Here is a 22,721-nt window from a genome sequence, read left to right on the forward strand (position 1 = left end):
AGGAGAAAGGCCCAAGAATTTTCAATTTTGGGCTTCTCGTTTTTTGAACTGGGACTCAATGGTTCTGGACTGGGACTCTACGGTGGCCTAGCACTGCCATTGCAAAAACACCCTTGCCTTGACAATTTCTGTGTAAATCTTCCAGTTATTTCCTTTTTTTCTTTCCTTTTACTATTTTTTCCTTTTCTTTTCATTTTGTTTTATTTTTTCTGCAATTTTCTTTTTATAATATAATTAATGTTTCCTCAAAGTCAATTAAAATAAAAAAAATAAATTATTGTACAAACTGTAATAATAACTAGAGGTTCCATATTGGAAGTGAAGTGCTGCCCCATGTACAAAGATCAAGGGGTTGGAACGGTGGTAAATAATCACTTGTATCTCAGTTTAGGATGGATATCACATGGTCTTCCAAGGTTGTAAGCATTGCGTAACAAGACAAAAACGGCTGTGGGGGACACTATAAAGTAAATTGATGATGTATAAAAATAAGACAGTATGGTCAATTTTGATCTAATAAGATCTAAGAAGGTATGTAGTCAGTATCACCCTTGTTAACAAATAAACCATTACCGGTAACTAAAAATAACATTTGAAACACGCTAATTTCATTAGAACAGAGAGCAGTTTCATAAATACACATGTATGTCATGTGTCTGGGCATTATTCAATATTGTAAAAATACAGTATGTTCCCTTTTGTTTTCTCAAGAGAAGGAAGATTGGTAATATTTTTTTCACATTATGTAATAGTTATGTTTGTTTGCAGACTGCTTTTAGCATATGTCATCATCCCAACAGTTCATAGAGAAGTTGAGAGGTTCAAATGGAATAGCCACAGGATCCAAAAACAAAGATACCATTTTACCAGATGGTGTTCCGAAACATATATGCAGTTTTCCAGAGAAATACGAATGGGAAGAATGGGGTAGGCAAACACTATTTTGCTCCTGTGCAATCTAAGAATCTAAGACAAAACAAGTAACATAAGGAACATTTTAGTTTTTTGGCTGCCCTGCTCAAAACTTTACGAACATAGACTAGAAAAGGCACAAAATCAAGCCTATTTACATTTGGAACCCCATGACTTTCAGATTAATGCTGTAAACAGCGATTTACTTCAACAGTATGGTATTTCTGTCACTCTGGCCTGGACATCTCTCTTGTGAAAAAAACCCTTACAGCAAGGAACATGCAGAAAACAGGTATATTTGCAGGCTACAGTTTTCCTTACAAGAACAAAGATAAACTAGATGGGCTATATATTTTGTATATAACATTTTGTATGTAAATAACAGTCATTTTGCAGCTGCCTGGTGAGAGAAACAATCAGTCTGATTTTTCCCCAAAATATGACAAATGTTCAAAGTATACTTGTACAGCTCGATGGTGATAGATCACTGTGCATCACTTCACAGATTTCAGCCAAAGACAAAAGTTGTCAAATGCATGCAGTCTATGTGAACAATTTTACAAGCAGTTTCTGAAAACTTGTGTGCATTTTCTGATGTATTTTTTACATGCAGATTTCACGCATGTAGTTCTCGTGTAATCACCTTGCTAAGTGGCAAGTTTCCACACAAAAAACGTGTGTAATGCTGTGAAATGGTTAATTACAAGAAATAGATAACCAACCTAAAGCATATAAAAATTATGCAGTCTCAGGCTAACAAAACTCTATTTACATAAATTGTTTCTGACACTACTTTTTATTCCGACTAAACAGTACTTATGTTTATGCTAGGTAGAGTTGTGGAACAGCAAGTCTATTGAAAGGTCCATACCACCAGGGTGCAAAGAAAGTCATTTTTAAAGCTTGCCATTCAGGTAAGCTGAAGCTAGAATATACTAGCCCAAACATCATTTCAACTAGCCCCAAAAACATATTGATGAGCAGAATTGATTTCACAGTTCTTCTGTTATTTGAATTCCTCAAAAAACTTCACTTGCCCGTCAGGCAAGTTGCGAACAAAATTCACTAACCCGATAGCAAAATCAACTATCCCCAGGCTATCGGACACTACTTTCTTTGCACGCTGATACCACACACTGATTTTCATGATTTCAGAGTTCTTTGAATAATGATATTTAGCTGGAAGGTCTACAGTAACTATCACCTGCTTGAAAGAAGTATCCCTTTCAGTTCTGACAAAGATATAATTTCCATCAATAGTTCTTTCATATTTAGTGCCCAATGTAAGAAAAAGACCCTTAAACATTTCCTAATCTCTAATGTAAATTTCAATGACAGCACATGTTTTCTTGATTAGCAAACAACAATTGGCAGGAGGTAAAGCCACAACATTGAAACAGTCAAATACCTCCAAAGGGAAGGTCCATAAAAAAGAAGTAGTCCGTGGCCCATCCTGTGATCAGGCAGTCCTTCTTCCCTTTTATTAGGGAGTTCTCCCCCCCCCCCCTCCCCCCACCCACTTACAAAAAAAACCTCCTAGTCGCAGGTTATCCATAGCTGGAAAGCACATGTTTTTTGCGTCATTTTCTCAGCACTGTCTTGTGCCAATAACCCACACTCCTTGCCATCATCCTTATATGTTGAGCTAAATGAAATTTAAAAGCTCTTTCCCTACTAAAAGTACACTTTAAGTGGTCATTTGTCTTAGCCACAAGCAAAAAAAACTAAAGTGACAATAGAGCTGCATGTGTAATCTATTATTCCCAACATAAGAATGTTTTGCTAAATAATAAAAATTTTTGTTCAGCATTTGCACGAAACATCTTATTTGAATTTCACCTGAGTGATTCAGCACTTTGGAAGTTTATTTGGTGCACTCATTTGGCTTTTAGACTTCACTACGTGATTAGGATGACAGATGAGCTCTTTGTTGTGCCCTGATTAAAAGATGAATTCTTCCCACTCGCAAAGTCTTGTACACGAGGTCTTGCAATCAGTTCTTGTTTTGCAAAAAGATGCTTTCCAAATTAGGGATTTTTCTCGCTTAAAATGTCAGCTTAACCAAAAAAAAATTGACACAGCTTGTTTGTAAAGATTTTCCAAGTTTCAGCCAATGAAGGAATAGGTAAATAAAGTAAATTTGTCAAGTTTTGAAAGTAAAAACTTTTTCAAATTCATGCTCATGTGATCAGCACGCAAAACCCAATACATCTTGACACCACAACCAAACCATGTTTACATACTGTCATGCAAACACTCCTCTGGGCCAATCAGAGCACACATACTATTTTGTTATTTTATAAATTTGCATAACAAAAGAGGAGGTGCCTCACTTTGTGCTTGTAAACATTCCAGTACCAGCTCAAAGAAGAACATTTTAAGGGACCAGTCATTAACTATGCAGGGAGGGGAGGGAAAAATATGTTGGAAAGATCAAATTTTCTGTAAGGTCCCCCTATATACCATGTAAATAGCAATTGACCCCCCTTCTTTATTTAATACTTACGTGATGACCCCCCCCCCTCCCACCACCACCACATAACTCTCCAAAGTAATCATTAAAATGCATGTAACCTACTAATCATAATATGATTGACAGTAGTTACAGTCAACCTAACCTACTCTATTACAAAATCAGTGTATCGCGTGGACCAGTGTCCAGTTTTCACCTGGGTTGTTTGAGGCAAGATGTTGGATGAGTGAATCAGAATTTGAGGCATATTTAATCGTAAAGCATGGCAAGAGGTGGGAAATAAAGAACAAGATAGAGAAAGTGGAAAGGAAGCTGAAATATATGTTGTCTGATGACATTAATGCTCCCTTTGGCAAATATCTAACCTCCCTTTCCAGTCCTTCAGAAATACTGAACTGTGAGCAAGGAGTCAAAGAATTGTCAAGTTTGGAAGAAGAGGTTTGAAAGGAAAAAGTCTCAGCTGAAGAAAGTTATGGTGAACAGTTCAGTAACAATGGTCAAATATATGACTGGAACAGAGAGATAAACGAACCAAGGTATAAATTTGGAAATTATACCTTGTGATCCAACTGCTGACTACCCTAAACTTCTTTATAAAAAAGCTTAGCCCCCCCCCCTCTGGCTAATCTGAAATAGCCTTGACCCCTCCCATCTTTTTTCCCTCCCCCCCCCCCCCCTCCACCCATCTAAAGAAATAATGACTAGTGCCTAAAAGCTTTATTTAATATCATGTTCTATTGTAAACAAGCCTGTAAACTGCCAAAATATGTATTAAAGGAAAGGAACCTTATTTTGTACAAAGTTTTTGAGACCATATGGACCCATGCGTGTACTTGCCAAAATGGTCACGCCATGCCTTTGTTAAGACGTATCACGTGGTATCACTTTTATGTTTGGCAATTTTACTCATATTAAGGCACTTTTTCCAGTAGCATTGACAGATTTTCCCCAACTTGTCCATGTCAAAAGTTGAAAAAACTGTGAAAAGGTCTATAAAGCTATGAGAGGGCTTTAGTAACATTGGGTTTCGCCGATAGTCGAGTTCGCTACGTTCCATTTCGCTACCTGTTCGATACATCCCATGGTAGATGCTACTTCCTACAAACCATTAAATATATTTCGTTAATCCCACTATAAAAGAATATTTCACTGAATTTCGTGTTCTTTTACGCTTGCCCCTCCGAAGGTGCAAGTTTTGGACTTCGCCAATAAGCAGGGAGCCCAGTAAGCTTATGTAGGAGCGAACTTGGAACGTAGCGAATTTGACAAGTAGCGTAATCACTGCAATATAAGTTAAGCCAACGATAAAGTTAGTATTTAAATGAATTCTGACTTACCGAGTTCTAAATTCTTCGAAAGAACAAACAAGGGGCCCATGTTACGAAACTAATCACACTGCAAACCTCGTAACACTGCAAATTCAAGCGGTAACTCTCCATCTCCGATAGTCGCTGTGCAGACAAAATTAAGCTAAAATTAATCAAAGTGGTAAACCGTCTCCAAAATCTAACAGAACTATTATTTACTAGCTTTAAGTGTATATAAAAACATAACCTGAATGATTTCATTTCAAACACGGTCGGTTTAAACGAAAACACATATGTTGAAAATAGGATTTTCAGCAAAATTAAGTCTTAGACGTCCAGTATCTCAAAAAAAACATGCACCGATTAGTGACTGACACAGTACGATCACGAGTTGTTTGTTGATTTCTTTACTCTCAAGAATCATGTTTAATAGTTTACTCTGACTGGATTTCTTCAGCAATTGATCTTGTTGTTCCCATAATCTACTTGCCTCCAAAAAAGACAAATTTAAACCAAGAAAACTCACCCTTTACTTTGCCATTCCGCTCACTTCTTTCAGCCCGCTGCCGTCAGCTGTGCCTGTGAGTTTGGCTGTGCACAGGTCGTGTTCTGCGCATGTGTTCCCCGCACAAGGGTCCCACCTCAACCACAGGTCAACCATCCGGATAAAAAGGGATTTTCAGAAATTCTAGAAAATTTTCTGACTGCCAGGCAATCAGTTTTTCAAACCGTTTCCGGCTTCCGGGCATATAGCCACAGCGTAGTTAAGAAGTTCAAAAGTTTCCGTTGTGCTCTATTTACATAGTCTCCAAAACGATACGTCTATTAAAATATATTTTTTTGTCATTTTGTGCCACTTCCATTAGCTAAAACTGGGTGGGTGGAACAAGTTATATCACAATTTGTTGTAAGCAAAAACTTTGTGCAGAATTTTCTTCACGTATTTTCTGTAGAACATTTTCATCCTCGCTGATAAATTCGTTTTGTAAAGGATCCCCCGCTAATTATATGTTTTACCATTAACGGAAAGTCAGCAGAATGTTTGGGTTATTAAGCAACTGCATAAAAATTAGAAAGCCCCACTTAGTAGTAGGGGAAAAAATTGCGAGAGGGTTAATAAAAAATGGTTTGATAATTATTTCGGTTTTTAGTGTTTCTGAAAAAAAAAAATCATGTCAGTAAGTAAAATCTTCCTTAACTTTCATTGAGATATAGCAATGTGTGACATTATTAATGTTTGATATATTTTTTGGAAAGCTAGTATACTGACAAATTGCAAAGATAGTAGGATTCAAAAAGCTCTCGAAGGTTTTCACTCGCTACCTTTGGATTTTAATTTTGAATTAATTGATTTTTGGCTATGTCGGAGAAACATCGTTTTCATTGTGAGCGATAAGTTTACACGTCCTATAAAATTATTTTTCTCTGGGGCCTGAAGGTCTCAAAAAGAATAGAAAAAAAGTTCGTCTAAACGGTGATCATTACATTGGAAGATACGTGTTCTTTTGGTGCTTACCACTGGGGCACATTATACTTGACTGGAGTCATGGAAAGATCGTTTTATTTGGAAGCAATTTCTTGATGCTTTATTCTTCTTGGGTTATAGGAGCTAATTTTCTCGTCTACATTTTGTGATGATCATGAATACTAATGAAAGACGCCACTTTGCTGTAGCAAATGTCACACATTGTGTCATATCAATGCGAATGTTTAAAGATTATAAAACACACAAATTGTTCCAGAGGATCTTTCTTTGCCTTACCAGACAACGATATTTAGGAGGAAATATATTTTGCTTCTAACAAAAGCATTTCCTTGGGTGAACGAGCAATACCTCAATGAAATAAAAAAAAAAGTGTAATTTCTTACTTAGCTGTTCGGAGAGTAGCTGAGCAAAATTTGAATAATCCAAAAAGTTACTGATAAAGGGTGAATTAAAATAGCAACCGCCATCTAACTTGCGATGAATTAAAGTTAAACTGTCAGTCAAATCAGTTTATGTCAAATTAGAATCAGTCAACAGGACTTCACCGTCGTTTTTTAGCAACCGACTTCCTTGAAAAAAAGGAAGGACTAAGCAATTCTCACGATCTCTTATAAAGGGATTCATTGCGAGTTTTGTGCAGTAATATTGGCAATATAGAAAAAACTAATATTTACCTTCGTTTGAATTTAAACGTTCAAGCCTCACCTGCTCAGCAATTTAAGGGAGGCAATTTGAAGGTGACACTGTGACCGAGTGGTTAGAACGCTGGACCTGTAATCCGGAGGTTCGGAGTTTAAGTCTTACCCTTACCGCTTCCTTGATTTGTTTCCAACATTCCTGTGTTTAAATATTGGGCCATGTTTGTAAATAGACAACTGGTTCGCTTTCCATCATTTTGGGTTCTCATCTTTGTTTTCCTCCATTTGAATTATTTGTTTCATTATCCCTGACAAGCCCCTATGGAGAGAAGATAATTATGTATGTAAATTTCGTTCACCATTACTGAAAAAAACTTTCGTCTAGCTTATTTAATCTTTATTGCAGTCAGAGCCATTTGAGCTCAATTTAGGGTTTGCCTGCAAGTGATAAAACAGTGTTAATTTAGACTTGGATTTTGGTCATGAAAGTTCCTCCTGCAAGCAATGCTATAATCAGGCTTTGTGCAAGGTTAGTTACTTGATACCAACAATTTTGTTAGTTTAAATACCTTCACCAAGCAAAAAAGTCATGGATAAATTACTTTTAACTTTGGGATACTTTTAAAAAAGTATTCAAAGTGTATAAAAGAGGCAAAGTTGAATTTATCTCCTCCTCGTGCCAATTCGATTCTCATAACATAACAGTAAAATAATTTCCATTTTAGTTGATCAGTCAGTCTTTTAAACAGTGTATTTTTCTTTAAAAAATATTCGTACTCGATAGCATTCATACTTCGTGAACAATTCAATGCCTTGTGTGTGAACAATGTTGTTTAAATTTGACTGTTGATCGAACAGCGGAAGTTTTGATTGACCCCTACTCATTCAGTAGATGCAAACAAGAACAATATCAACGCACAGTTTTAAAAAAAAACAAAAACAAAAATGTTTAAAATGGCCAGAGATCCCTTTGATGTCTCTAGGTGGAACAGAAATTTCTATTTGAGAATCAACGACGAGATCAAAAAAGGTTTCCTTTTTAAAGGGATTTTATGTCAGTTTTTCTGGTTCTTACCAAGTTAAGAATTTGAATTTGATAACTATGCATGTTCCCACCATAGACGTGATAGTATCGACCTTTATTTGTTGCTGGGTTTTAACTCAACGGATAATGGGATATATCGATCGTATTTTGAACATCTTTACCCTGCCCCTTCCCCCCCACCAAATACTTGTTTGCCGGCAGCCGGATTCCATGTTGGTTCGCCGTTTGTCGGGCGATCGCTTAAGCGTGACGGTAGCTACAACTCCCCTTTCTCAAAGAAGTACGGTGATGTACTTCGTTTGCGAATTTGGCGTGTTGCTCGTGGAACTGGAAAAATGGCCGCTCTGAAACGAGGTCGCCTTTGGACTCGACTACTGGTTGATGTCTTGACCTGTCACGGCATATTTTTGAATTTGCGACCACTGAAAATTACAACAAGCGCGACATTTTCGTGCTAGGTCGGAGCGACTGAATATGACAAAAGTTGGGAGAAGGAACGAAAGCCTGTCAAAAAGTCTGACTATTTCCCAGCATGCAATGCAGTCGTGACGTTGAAAATTGAGGCACGGCCAGGATGCACTTGAACAAAAGGCTGTATCTCGGCCCGGGAAACGAAAGAGAACAAAAGCATGCACTTCTAAGCTAAGAAATGGACTGAATATTACTGTGGATGTTGGCGTTTGGTTTTGCAACGATGATTTCTGTAAAAGAAAACCTGAAGGTAAGAAACGTGACTTTTTTCGTTTTTCTATGATGTTGGAAATGGTCTTTTTTGTTCTTGTCCAAATTTAAAAAAAAAATCACCAAAAAGCTGATTTTTTTTCGCGTTTATTGGATATCCCAATTTGGGGCACATTCTACTCAATATTCACAACTGACAGTTAAGGCAATGTTTGCCAGATTGAGAAAGCTGCAATGGTTTAAAGCAACCTTGTAGGGCCGTTGAACATCAATGGATTAAGTGATATGTATGTTTCTACAGTGGTAGTTTCTAAAATGGTTAGCCCTTTTTTGGGAAAGAGTGTAATAAAGTTCAAGTGGGCTTTGTTTGAGGTAATTATTTTCTGCTTATCCGGACACCGTGGTAACTACTCCCCTCGACTCTGAATAATATTACACAACTCTTAATTCATAACTTATAAGTCCACTTTAGCTAAACCTAAAAGAGTTTGTGAGGGTGTTCTCGACCCTTTAATCAAAGAGACAAAACTGACAATCATTGTTCAGGTTTATTAGTCCATTTAAGTATTTATTTTTCAAACTTTTGAGAAAGTTTAGGCTTTACGCGAAGTGTGATGACACACACGGTGCACATAACATTTTTTTTTATATCAGAAAATTTCATGAACGGGGAGAAATTTATCAATCGCTATGCCGTTAAAGAGAGTTTGCCATAAAACGCTCTTATTTTGCCAATATGATGTAGCAGTCAACCATTTTACAAGAGCAACTTATGTATGACCCCTTCGTTTAAAACAGTGCTGCTGTGAGAGGAAAAGAGAATGGAGTCTGTAAAATTATCGATGTGGCCAAACCAGCTGACATGTGGGATCAAAAGAAAGATGACACACCATTTGGGCTATGAAAAAATGTGGATATGATACCGGGTCTTTTAGGAGATTTGGGAGGGATCCCTAAAGGTGTAAATACGTCGCTTGAGAATATTAGTATAACGATAAAACCAGAGCAATTGCAGAAAAGGAAATGCAGGAATACTTCTGAGAATTCTTGACCCTTGTAACCTTGTTTGGTTACTAGCAGTAACCAGCTCCGAGGAAATTTTCCGGTTAACCAGGAAAACCGGGTTTTATTTTACGTGATGATAACAGTAATAAGAGATAATAATAAGACAGAGAGGAGTACAATTCACAGAGTAATCAGCCGCGTAGTTTTACATCGTTAATCAAGGCCGCATTGAAATTTCGGGCCCTACGATAAGAAGTCTTACTACCAATTATTGTGTGTTAGTGACAAAATGGGAGAATCTCAGTATTTGAATATTTATTACTACAAAGTTCTTATTACACCAGAAGACATATTTCAAACAAAAAACATTGATTACAATGCAGATCCACTTCATGAACTATTTAAAACATTACATTTTTAAATAAAAATGTGTCAATATTTTAGTAAAATGCGAGAATCTTTGTAATGAAATACTGTATTTTTTCATCACCCTACAGCTTCCAATACAAAAACATTGCCAACAACTTTTGGTTAAACTACCAAAGAATTGAGGCATAACTGTACGATGTAAAATTTGAAACCGACACATAAACGACATCCAGAACCGGAAATGATAGCTTCGTTTCACGTAGCTCAACATTACCAAATAAGATATACGAGATCACTCTTCACACTCATCCAAACCATCATTTCGAGAAACGACTCATGTTAACAAAAAACTTTTAAGCATTAACCCTCGGACGTAAACGCAGTCATACCCCCACCGTGGTACATAGGGGAGGGGGGGGGGGGGGTTGGATGGAGCCCCTCCCCGGAATTTTTGATATGTCGCAGTATTTTGAAAGGATTTTACCTTCAGTGGAAAGCTTTTGCTCTTCTTAACAAGATGAAGTATATTTAATGGGGTGGTGGCGCTGCTGGAAGCCTCTGACGTCACAAAAATGGTGGCCATATTGGCCGCCATCTTTGATTTTACCAATAATTAGAAATCAGGTTTAAACCACGAGAAATGGTAATTTTTTGTGCTTTAAATGAAAAATAACACATAAATAAGCACTGCATGATTTTAGCCACAATATTTACTTTAATTGTTGAAAAAAGTTGAAAAACATGTTTTTTCACCCAAAATTGGCTTGACCCTCTCCTACTTATGACGTCATATCTCGTAACCATAGCAACTGACCATCATTAAACTTGTCTCAAAATTTGTGCGAGGGATGAGCGAACAGCTACTGGAAACGTCAGGGGCTGATGTTTTATCCTCTAGGAAGAAAGTAAGAAAAACCGTCCGGGGGGGGGGGGGGTGTCATCCACCCCCTCCCATTGTACGTCCGAGGGTTAAATTCAAACAAAATGAACAAGCATGTGAAAAAGGATAGTCAGACGTAAGGTCATCAGAATCAATGGTGTACGCTTTTTTACGTTTTTGGACAAGACAGATGCTCGTCTACGCTTTTCGCTTTCGACAAACGATTTTGACAAACACTCGTCTACGTTTTCGGCTTCTTTAGATCTCGCCGATCTGATATTTTACTAGTGAAGAACTGGCTAGATTCATCGGCCGTGGCCCAAAGTAGTTTTCGGAGGGGGCTGAATAGGTCCGCGGATCGGCGGATTTGGCCTTAAAAAGCTCACGGATTGTGGATTTCGGCGATAAATCGAGCGGATTCGCGGATTTGAAAAATACTGTGGATCTCGGGTCAGCTGAAAGTTTTGGCCCGGTTTCCGGATTTTGTCAGTCTAGAAGTTCGGATTGTGGATCGGATCATCAATTTTCGGTCGGCCTTGGTCAATGTGCTGGTGTTTTGTCGGCCCATGTTCCACTTCCGAGGTTTCCGGAAGAGACTTTCTCGTGACCCGACGCATAGACATGTATTCTAGTATAGACAGCGTGACGGAAATGACGTCAGGCAACCTTGTGCATGGTTCCTGCATGGTGACACATGGTTCAGGTATCCGAGTATCTGGCCGTCAAGAGCGGTATCAGATAGAGACTGACAGACAGTAAGACGATTTTGGAGCCATACCGTTTAAAAGCTTTAAACTGACTGTCAACTTTTTTTATCAATAGTCATGGTGTATCCAGTAAAACTAGTGTTCTCCACGAAAACACCAGTCATTAGAATTACCACAAAAGACGGTGACAGGTCCCACAGCAACACTTCCGGTAACACAAATACTAAAGCGTCGTCCAGCGCAGCTACGCTACCGATGTCAAAGACCTTATCTGACGATCAGCTTAGAAAGCTTAACATCGGTGCGTTTAAGTTTCAAATTATTGCCGCGGAGTGAGAGCAGGGAAATTGATCGGTAAAATGATAAACTGGATTTTGCTCCTTATATTTAATGCTAGGATTGACGATCATTGAGTACAAAACGAACTACGAGTAAATGAAACTCTGTATCTGCACCGCAAAACAAATGCAGTTTGCCGTGGCTAACCCTTTTATCCGTCTGTTGCAAAGTGGCAACATGTTTATGTGAAAGAGATTATGGTCTCAAGACTTCCAAGATGAACCATGGAAAATACTTGCTGGTAAGCAAATTACCATGAAGTTGAGCTCTGCCTCTTCCGAATTTTGCGGCTCGACTAGAAAGCATGTCCAAAGTGATGTCAGTAAGTAAATTTATTGAAAAATCTTTTACGCAATACCAGATACTTTCATTTTTCAAGCTTGCAGGCTATTTGATTAGTCACATCTGTATTGTTGGAAAAAACATTATAAGCTCTGTTTGAAGCTGTCACGATTCTAAGAACAGGAATAGGTTTTTAACGTCTGTTTTAGTGGTTGCTACAACCTCCGTGTCGCACCGCGTGGGCCTATTACGCTCGGCTCTATGTTGCCTGTTGTTATATAATCATACAAGATTACACTGGATTGGTTGATAGATAGGGTGCACGTGCAGAGCAACGTGCAGTGACAATGTAACGCGGTATCACAACATCTTCCCCTTTTTATAGCGTTGGCATTCAAATAATTAATTAATAATTAATGTTCCGATCACTGTTCAGAATCACATAAAATTAAAAAATATTGTTCTTGGTTGAAACCAAAAAAACAAATATTCAGCGGCTTAATCGTTCAATGTTCAGTAAATCCAATCAACGGCTCAATGTTCAATGTTCAGTTCATATGGTAATCCTGATGCCACACAGGTGGTAGACGTCTACGCTCTGATCGGCGAGTTTCAATCCTTTGTGGCTCGATCTCCGTCCCCATTTCAGTGTCAGGTGGCCCTCTCTCTGCTTCGGTTTCGACGTGGAACTCCGGTGGTGGAGGTCCCGGCTCAATCAGGCTTGGCGCAGGTTTGAGGGTGGACTCGGGCGGATTTAACTCTACGGGACTCATAGGTGGTGCTGTTTCAGGGGTCAGGCGCAGTTGTCGACGGTTGCGTCGGTATCGCCTGCCGCAAACTTCAACTTCATAAGACCTATTCCCCAAGGCTCTCGTGCAGGTCCCCAGACTCCATTCCTCCCTTCCAGGGAGTCGCATCCTGATGGCCTGTCCACACTTTACTGTTGAGCTTGTTTTGCCTTCCGCACAGCCAATTTGATGGCTGTGTCCAGGTGGGATGGCTGCCGCAGGAGCGTTTCATGGGTTGGTAGGAACGTGCGTGTGCGGCGTCCCATCAGTTTCTGTACCGGTGATGTTCCTAGACCCTCTGTTGGGGTGTTGCGCCAGTCAAGTTAGGGCTAACAGAGGGTCTTGCCCATCCGCTTTCGCTTTCTTCATCAAGGACTTTCAGGTATTCACAGCATTTTCTGCCCGGCCATTTGACTGAGGGTAACGGGGGCTTGAAGTTCGATGTTCAAACTGCCACTCTTTCACGAATGCACTGAACGCTGATGACGTAAATTGAGTTCCATTATCGGTAATTAGCACGTCTGGTATCCCATGTCGGGCGAACTGGACTTTACACACAGCTATCACACTAGCAGATGTGGCCACTTTAACTTCCTGGACTTCAAAGAACCCACTCCAGTAATTGACTAGTAAAAAGAACTGTTGTTGCCCGAGGTCAAAAAAATCGGCACCAAGCATCGACCAGGGACGCGACGGGATCGGATATGGTTGCAGTTCCTCGCGGCACTGATCTGGCCTGTACGACTGGCAGATTGAGCATTTGGAAACAAAGTCCTTTACTTCCGAATTCATGAGGGGCCAATACAGGACCTCCCTAGCGTGACGTAAACACCCTTCGATTCCAATATGCGATCGGTGAATTTGCTTCAACATTTCTCTTCTCAGGGAAGGGGGTACCAGCAATCGGTCACCAAGGAATACTAGTCCCTTGTCTTCTATAAGCTCGCTTCTTTTGTCATAGTAGGGCGTTAGCTCAGGGGCACAGAGCTTCCTTGACACTGCCCATCCACCTTTTATTGCTCCGATTAGCTTTTGCATCACTGGGTCGTTGGCAATCTCTTTTCTGAGTTCAGCGAGCCTGTATGGTGCAGTCGAGAGGTTTTCTGAATGATCAATCTCGGCAAGTGCACAAATCAGACAGACGTATCGTGCTTGGAGGTTTCGGTTGTGTTGCGGTATGCTCGACTCAGCGCATCTGATATCCACATAAGTTCCCCTTTTTTGTACTGCACATCCAGAGAGTAATTCTGAAGGGCCATCAGCATTCTCTGGAGTCTCTTTGGTGACTTGTGTATTGGCTTGGTAAAAACTGCCCTTGGTGGTTCATGGTCAGACTCGATGTGCACAACTTCGCGTCCCAGTATGTACTGATTGAACTTGTCGGTTGACCACACGATGGCTAATAGTTCTTTCTCGATTTGAGCATATCGGGTTTCAGTGTCGGTCAGAGCTCGAGAGGCAAAGGCAAGGGGCTGACCCTTTTGCATCAGTACTGCACCTAGACCGGTCTCGCTGGCATCGCATTGTATTGTCACTTCTTCATTAACGTCATAGTATTTCAGTACAGGGGCCTTGGCCAAGTATTCTTTGACTGTGGTGAATGCTTTCTGATGCTGTGCAAGCCAACATCAATCTACGTCCTTGTCTTCGAGTCTTCGCAAAGGTTCTGTCATGTCGGACAGGAGAGGCAAGAATCTGGCCAGATAATTAACCATCCCCAGGAACCTCTTCAGGCCTTTCACATCGGTCGGCGGTGGCATGTCTAAAATAGCTTCAACTTTAGCTGGGTCTGCCTTTAGACCATCAGGAGTCAAGAGATGTCCCATGAAGCGCACTTCGGTTTGAGTTCTTTTCAGCTTGAGTTTGTTAAGCTTGAGGTTCCACTCCCGACATTTCTTGAAGAACGCACGTTCATTCTTTTCAAAGCTCGAGTTGACATCTGCGTCCGTTTCGCCAAATCCAGCGATGAGGAAATCGTCAGCGATAACTTCAACACCCTCTAAATCTTCTACGAATTCATGCATGCGTCGCTGCCAAACTTCAGGAGCACTTGAGATACCAAAAGGCATGCGGGCCCACCGATAACGTCCAAAAGGCGTATTGAACGTTGTCAGGTAACTAGAAGCATCATCTAAGAGGATTTGGTGGAAACCGTCCTTGGCGTCACAGAGTGTAAACGTCTTAGCACCTGTTAAGCGGGAGGCAACTTCATCGATAGTCGGCAACTGGTAATGCTCTCGCCGTATGGCACGATTTAAATCTCTCGGGTTAATACAGATGCGTACTTTGTTTGGCTTCACTATGGCCAACATGCTGGATACCCTCTGCGTCGGCTCTGTTACTGGAATAATAACTTTACGGTCAACAAGTTCGTCCAGCTTGTTTTTGATGCGTGGACGCAAGGCTACTGGCACTCGCCTCGGTGCGTGGACAACTGGTTGTGCCTGTTCGTCTATGGCTATTTTGTAGGCTCCCGGTAGGGCACCCAATCCGTCCAATACATCATCATACTCTTCGAGCAAGTAGGCGTTGGGACACTTAACGTGTAATGCTAGGACATTACAGCTATGCAAACTCACAAAGCCAAGATTTAGGCTGGTATTCAATGATAAAATCGGTTCATAGTCGCCGTCTATGATGTTAAAATCCAGTGACCTCCACTGTCCACGAGACCACACGGGGAGGGTAGCTTTACCAGCAATTTTGCGGCGATCTCCCGTGTACGAGACTATTTCCTTTCGGCATGGTTTGAGGCGATGAAGAAGTGTGTCCCCAGTGATTTGCTTGTATACTTGGGCGGGGAGAATGTCGCACTGCGACCCAGTATCTATTTGAAACTGGACTTCTGTCTTAGGATCTGGCCTATAAATGTAAACTTGACCACTTCCAATTGTTCCTGGCCTTTGCTCTTTCTAGTAATGGCACCAATGTAGTAGGGGTCGTCTTCCATGTCAACGGCTTCATGGACCGCTGAAACTCTGCTTTTCAATCCTCGGGGATTAGCGCGACATTTATGAGCAAAATGATTCATGCCCCCACAGCTAAAACATGTTCTTCCATAAGCGGGACAATGACGTCCGTGCACCATTCCGCAATTTCCACATTCTCTAGACGGTCTTCTAAATGCTTGTGACTTGAGTTGTCGTTCTTCTTCAAATTTTCCTGCAGATCCGGCCTTCTGTAACGCATAAACCGCGGTGTCTCCTCCGGCCATTTGCCTGACTTGCTGTTGGGTCTGTTCCGAAGACTTAATAATGTCGACTGCTTGTTGGAGAGATAAATCATTCAAACAGAGAAGTCTCTCGCGCACGCGATCGTCCCGTATGCCTAGTGCGAGGCGGTCACGCAATATTTCATCTGGTGTGATTGTATCGTGTGCGCAGTTTTTCGCGATCGTTCGAAGCTCCGTAAGATAAGTCGAAATGTTTTCGCCGGGTTCTTGGTTTCGGTTGTTGAACCGATAGCGTTCGTATATGACCTGTGTTCTAGGAGTACAGAATATGTCGAACTTCTTCAAGACTTGTGAAATGTCGTCTGCGTTTTCGTCTTCGTTCCAAGTGAAAGTATCGTGGGCTTTGACGCCATCCTCGCCAATAATAGAGAGTTTAAGCAACTCACGACGACGCCGCCGAAGTGGTCGACCGGAAGTAAAAATGCACTATTGGCGTCTACTGCGCATGCGAAAGACTAGACTTGAGTCGTCGTTCAGCAGTGGACGACTGGCGACGCGTGTTTTAGAAGTCGTCTTCGGTAGGTGAGTATTTATTCACTTTTTTTGCCTTTTGTCGAACATGCCGTGGAAGCACAATCACATTTCAGTGTTTCTGATGATTTTTTGAAATCAAAGATATCTTTCTGACAGTAGTTGACGAAATTGGAGCTTTTTACTCATTGAAGAACGTTCTCCTCTTTTATAGACTTTATAGTCATGGCGTCTCCTGAAATCACGACCGCTGAAAAAGCAACGTAAGTAAGCACCTTCTGTTGATTTTTATGTTCATATGGTCTCAGACCGAATATTGCAGGAAAAGCGATGTCCTCCAACGGAGCCGTGAACTAGGTTTTAGGTTGCTATGTAAGTTATGGCTTGGTTTAGTTTTGGCGGGCACAAGTAAGCTAATGTGTTTGCGTGCATGTGTGCTTGGTAAAACTGGACTACAAAACCACTCGAAAATGCAAGCTGTCAGCAGAGGATTGTTTAAAGTGCTATTAAAAGTTTATGAAAGACGGACTAACAGCTATCAGTAAGAGAGTTAAGTTTCTGGAATCATGGGTAGCAATGAGTTGCTGAAGTTAGGTTTGCTCCAGCTGGCTAATCATTTACAAGCATTAAATTCAATGGAGCATTGTTTGTTAACTAAATTCGCACTCTTGAATGTTTTCAGACTCAAAGTCTTGAAAGAAAAATTATTGGCAATTCTCTAATACTTAGGTTTTCCAAGTGCTTGAAATTTTTGGAAATCTTGATCTCACTTAAAATCTAATTTTCATGTTCAGAAATTCCCTCTGCACTGTCTGCACATCATATAATTCAATTGTATGGAAGAATTTATTTTTTTTCGCCTTTTTGGAACTAAGATTTGTTAGTGGAAGGTTTGTTCATTGCTTTGCTGGAAAGGGTGCAGTGTTATTGTCTCTTTATTGTTGTTTTTATTATTATAATTATTCTTATCATCATCATCATCATCATTATAATTATCATAATTATTATTGTTATTATCATATTATCACTATTATTATCATCGTCATTAGTATTATCATATATGTTTTTCTTTGCAAGTAAGTTTGTTTATTACAGGCTATTTTTCTTCTCTTGTAATTATAGGAACTTACCTGCCTTTAAATGGACTAAAGAACATGATGTGCTCTTAGCCAGAGAGATGCTAACGGTTGAGCCATATAAATGTAAGAACAGAAGTCGTGAGAGTGGCCAGGCGTGGGATCTCATTGCAGCAAACCTAAATTCTGTCCATGCACCACGTTTCCGAGTGAGTCAAAAATCTGTAAGGGACAGGGCCAGGATCCTGCTAAAGAACTTTAAATTGAAAATAAGAGAAGAAGAAAAAGCTTCAGGAATCGAAGTAGAAGAACTCTCTGAATTAGACCTTGCCTTAGAAGAGATAATAGAAAAAGAAAAGGCTGCAAATGCACAGCTAGATCTTGAGGAATCAGTTAGAAAGAATGAATTGCAAGACAAGGCAAATGCAGAAGAAATGCGCCTTCAAGCTATGGAAAAACTTGGAGAGAGCAAGAAGCGCAAAGAAGCTTCAGGGCTAACAGCTGGAGATCAGAAGAAAAAGAAGGCAAGACGTAGTGGATCAGACACCCTTGACTTTATGAGATAAAAAATGGAAAAAGACATGACAATGAAGCAAGAGGAAATGGCACAAAGACGGTCAGAGCAGCAAAAAATGCTAGAACAACAGAACAATGTGTTGAACCAGATGCAACTACAACAGGTTAATCAACGACAGCAGATGCAAGACATGTTCTCAGCATTCATGCAACAAAGTCAACTGCAAAACCAAACTATGTTGGCCATTGTTGAAAAGTTTACTAAAAAAGACTGAGTCATAGGCAGCACTAACTAAAAAGATACCTTGTGCTCCACTATAGATATGTACTGACACCTTGTGCATTTTGTGTTCCTTGCACAAAAACTGTTACAGATTTTTACAAGTTATTAGTTGTGTTGTAAGGCATAAGACGATAATTCTTGTTACATAGCATGGGCTACAGATGATTGACACAATAAAGTGTAGTTGTTTTCTAAGATGATTATTGACTCATAACAAATGACCAGTTTTGTACAGTTTGCTATTGTTTGGTTGTCATTTGTTGGACATTTTTGTGCAAGATATCAGTGGTATTGCCCAGGCAGGGGGGGGGGGATTTTTTCGGGGTGTGTTGATTCAAGTAAAGATTTGTTTTGATATTCAAAACAAACTGAAGATTTGTGGTAGTGCCTGCGTATCCTGGCTTCTTAATGTTTTATTAAATTTTTGGTGTTTTATCCTTTAATGCTTTCTGGAATTTTCAAGGTTTGGAAATTCGGCATGGGATATTTTTTAGGGTTAGTTTTTGGACCAGGGATTTTTTCGGGTTCTGAGTTTTACCCTCATTCAACCATCCTTGTCACTTGACATCTGGAGTACCCCTCCCCCCCTGGATTGTATTGTTAGACCTTTTTTGTGACTTGGAGGCAAGTATTCTTGTTATATTACAGAGGCAACAGATGATGTACAATAGAGTATAGTTGTTTTTTATCACATTTATTAGCTCATGACAAATGACCAGACCCAATTGTTCAAAAAGCAAATTGTGCTATCCACTGGATAATGCATTTCGATTCCCTAACAGCTATCAACTGGTGAAAAGTACTATCCAACTTTGGAACAACTGGGGGGCAGTTCTTTATAGTTTTGCTGTTGTTGTTATATTTTTTTAGTACCAGCTTGTGATTTGTTGGACATTAAAGATTTTTTATTAAACCATACTTGACATTACAGGAATCCGTTTGATTGAAAATGTTGTCATGTTTAGGCAAAGTAATCCTCAAGGCTTGGAGGCTGAATATCAAAAAACTTTGATGTGCTATTGCCATACAGGCATGTGAGAGCATTGCGAAGGAGACCTGATACAATGTACATTTTGCCTACACTGCTTAAGCCAACCTTGAGATTTTTCTTAAAATCCATGAACTTAAAATAATTGATGATGTCATTAAAAAGCCATTCAACAGAAATTCTAACTTCACTCATAGACTTATTAAACTGCTGCATCTGAGGAGTTAAGTAGGCATTCTTGAATGGGCCCTGCAAATGCACCCTTAATGGGTACGCAGGGTCCCCATAGACACACAGAGGCTGCCCAGTGGGTGATATTGCATTCCGCTGTAGTTCTCTTAGCAGGCCAGATTCTGTTAACATGCTTGCATCATGCTTCCTTCCTTCTTTACAGTGGTGATAAACATGAAAGACAAAAGGTTTTTACATCATAGATTATGCTTCTCTCAACAAAAAATTATCATGTGTGAACATTTGTGTTTGTGACTGTGAAAGGAGTAGTAGGCGTGTTCATAAAACCATAGGTGACTCGCTTGCTGGGTAGGTAATCACAAAACAGCACTCTAAACAATCTGTTACCTTTTACCCCCAGTGATTGCATTCTTAAAGGACTCTTATTCGCTAGTTTCTAACTGAAAATTAAAGTTGCCATTGAAAGCAAACCAAAATGGAGATGAAGATGCAGAAAGGGATGTATAGGTGGGACTTGCCAAAATTATCTGGTAAACACCTGAATCAAAATAACATCTAATTTACCTTCATATTCTCCCCTCCCTAAACTGTACATGTGATTATTTCTTACCAACTGGGCCATACATGTTAGCAATGAGGCCATTTGGCAGTGTAACTGATTGAAATTTGATGCCATGGATTCTTTTGTGGCCGTTGTACATCACTCTTTGTCGTTCACCAGGTTTAGAAATTGCTCTCACAGTCCCATCGATGAACCCGAAACAATTATCTAAGGCTGCTCCTTTGGCTGAAATCGCATCTGCATACATTTGTAAGGAAACGGGGTTCAAGATACCGTTATTCCAGTTGGTTATCTTGCGGTGGTGGGTATCGTATATGCAGTCTATAACTTTGTTGGTAATCATGCATAGGACAGGTACTGGTCTGCCGAAACGATAAATAAGATCTGAATATCTACAAGGGTAAGCCAGCCTTTTCAGGAGCAAGCAGAGTCCTTCAGTTCCAGTGAACACTGATCTCTGGTCGCACTTCAAGAGAGCAGGAATCTGTAGCACCTCTTCTAGTTGCAGAATATGTCGCTTCTCAAAGCGAAATTCTGCAATGCACTCAGCTTCGTCGATATCATCGAGGTTGAACTGATCATATGAATCATAGGGAAATTCAAGGTTTTCAGACGTATTTAAATCATATAAAGCGAGGAATTCCATTTCATCCAGCCACCCTTCGCTGTATCCCAGCAGTAAAGCTTCTCGAGTATTCCTTAGGGATGCCATTCTAACTGGGGAGAGCGGCAGAGAAAGCAGAAAAATATGCTTCGTCGACGCGTCGTCGACAAGTTTGCTTAGTATTGTTTTTCCCGCCAAAAGACGTCGACCTCGACCCAGGTTCTGGCGTGCTTGGCGGGCGTCCACCCGGCCGTCGTCGTGAGTTGCTTAAAGTCTCTAATGCTTAGTAACGTCGACACGCGGACTATGCCCTCTTGTTTATGTACACCAGTAGCGATTTCGTAACGCTGCCAAGCTGTTTTCCACGACTTCCATGCGGTGGCTAAATTGTCGTCAAAGATAAGCGCTTTAGGCGGAGGCAAATTTGACGGGGGAATGAAAACTTGTGTCTGCGCTGGTGGCGAAACTGGGTGCTTCAGCTGTTTCTGTCATCTTTTAGGCGTGAGTAAATCCCACTTCTGACACCATGTCACGATTCTAGGAACAGGAATAGGTTTTTAATGTCTGTCTTAGTGGTTGCTACAACCTCCGTGTCGCACCGCGTGGGCCTATTACGCTCGGCTCTATGTTGCCTGTTGTTATATAATCATACAAGATTACACTGGATTGGTTGATAGATAGGGTGCACGTGCAGAGCAACGTGCAGTGACAATGTAACGCAATATCACGAGAGAAGCTGTAACGAAAACTTTTTAAACATGAAGTCCCGCAGCTGCTGCGATTACAGCTGAACAACTATATTAAGTAATTCATTTTTTCATGCTACAACGCTACTTTCTATATACCACGAAAAATTTTTAAAGTAACACGGATTCGGATTTGAACAAAAATTAAGTCGGATCGACGGATCGGGCCTAAAAATACCACGGATCGGCGGATTTGCATACCCCTATTCACCCCCCTCTTTTCGATATTGAAAAAGCAGGTGTTGATGTACGGATAACTGGCATCGGAGATGGGATATTAGAAGACTGATAAGTGAAAGAATAAGCGCTTGTTTGGCTGAAGGCTACTCTTGACGAGTTTGATGAAGACGTCGCATGGCTCGATGGATGACAACAGCTTGTCTCGTCGTAGTTATCGACCGAGGTCTCTTCTGCATGGCAGGTGATGTGAATGATTTTGTACCCCCTGCTTGTCCGGCTATTTTCAGTTTAAGGACAACAGCCTTTCATGTGGAGTGATTTTAAATTCGTTTTATATTAACGTTCAGGGTTTCTTTCATAAAGCTGCCAATCAAACTTTCGTGCAGTCTTACGTACAGGAGGAGCGGACATACGTACGGTCACGTGACTACCCAAATTTCTCTGATATGCATGGATACCCAAATAAACCAATTCCGATGTATTGCGATTCACTTTTGATGTATTGCAATTCACACTTGGTTCCGAGGCTTGGGGGAATAAAACCAAAAAAAGTGTGTTATTTGTTGCTGTGCCTCAAGGCGATTCTTTTTGTTTTATTCCCCCGAGCCTCGGTGCCAAGTCTGAGAGCGAGAGTCCCGCTATAATGTCTCCATTTTGACTGATTTTTCCTGTCTTTTTTCAGATTCTTGCCTTTGCAGAGTGGAAAAGGAAAGAGATTGGACATGTTAAAAATGAAAAAGATATTGTTTGCAGTCGTTTTCATCGCAATGTGGCAAGGCAAGTGAATTTTTCCTTACGACATGCATACATAGTAGTTTCCATCATCTTCCTACAGTAGACAAGCACTGATGCGCGTAGCACTTAAGCGGTACAATCGTTTGGCGGTTAAGTTGAGGTCACATTAATGTCATAACTGAAACCAAATTTAAGGGTCCCAAATGTTATAAGAAATTGGTGCC

The 22,721-nt window shown here is 40.4% G+C and overlaps 2 protein-coding genes across 2 annotated transcripts; one reads left to right on the forward strand and one right to left on the reverse strand.

Moving 5' to 3' along the window:
* Positions 1-16,615: 16,615 nt before the first annotated feature.
* LOC140946779 (uncharacterized) lies at positions 16,616-18,685 on the forward strand. The gene is made up of 3 exons (XM_073395893.1): positions 16,616-16,666; positions 16,839-16,878; positions 17,738-18,685. The coding sequence occupies exons 2-3, from the start codon at positions 16,841-16,843 to the stop codon at positions 18,255-18,257; spliced, it is 558 nt and encodes a 185-aa protein (XP_073251994.1). The 5' UTR covers positions 16,616-16,666; positions 16,839-16,840; the 3' UTR covers positions 18,258-18,685.
* A 583-nt stretch (positions 18,686-19,268) lies between these two features.
* LOC140946761 (uncharacterized) lies at positions 19,269-21,058 on the reverse strand. Its single transcript, XM_073395874.1, has 2 exons — positions 20,281-21,058; positions 19,269-19,864 (listed from the first exon to the last, which is right to left on the reverse strand). The coding sequence occupies exons 1-2, from the start codon at positions 20,942-20,944 to the stop codon at positions 19,452-19,454; spliced, it is 1,077 nt and encodes a 358-aa protein (XP_073251975.1). The 5' UTR covers positions 20,945-21,058; the 3' UTR covers positions 19,269-19,451.
* Between the last annotated feature and the right edge of the window lie 1,663 nt (positions 21,059-22,721).

Source organism: Porites lutea, chromosome 1 (assembly GCF_958299795.1).
Source record: "Porites lutea chromosome 1, jaPorLute2.1, whole genome shotgun sequence".
Lineage (NCBI taxonomy): Eukaryota > Metazoa > Cnidaria > Anthozoa > Scleractinia > Poritidae > Porites > Porites lutea.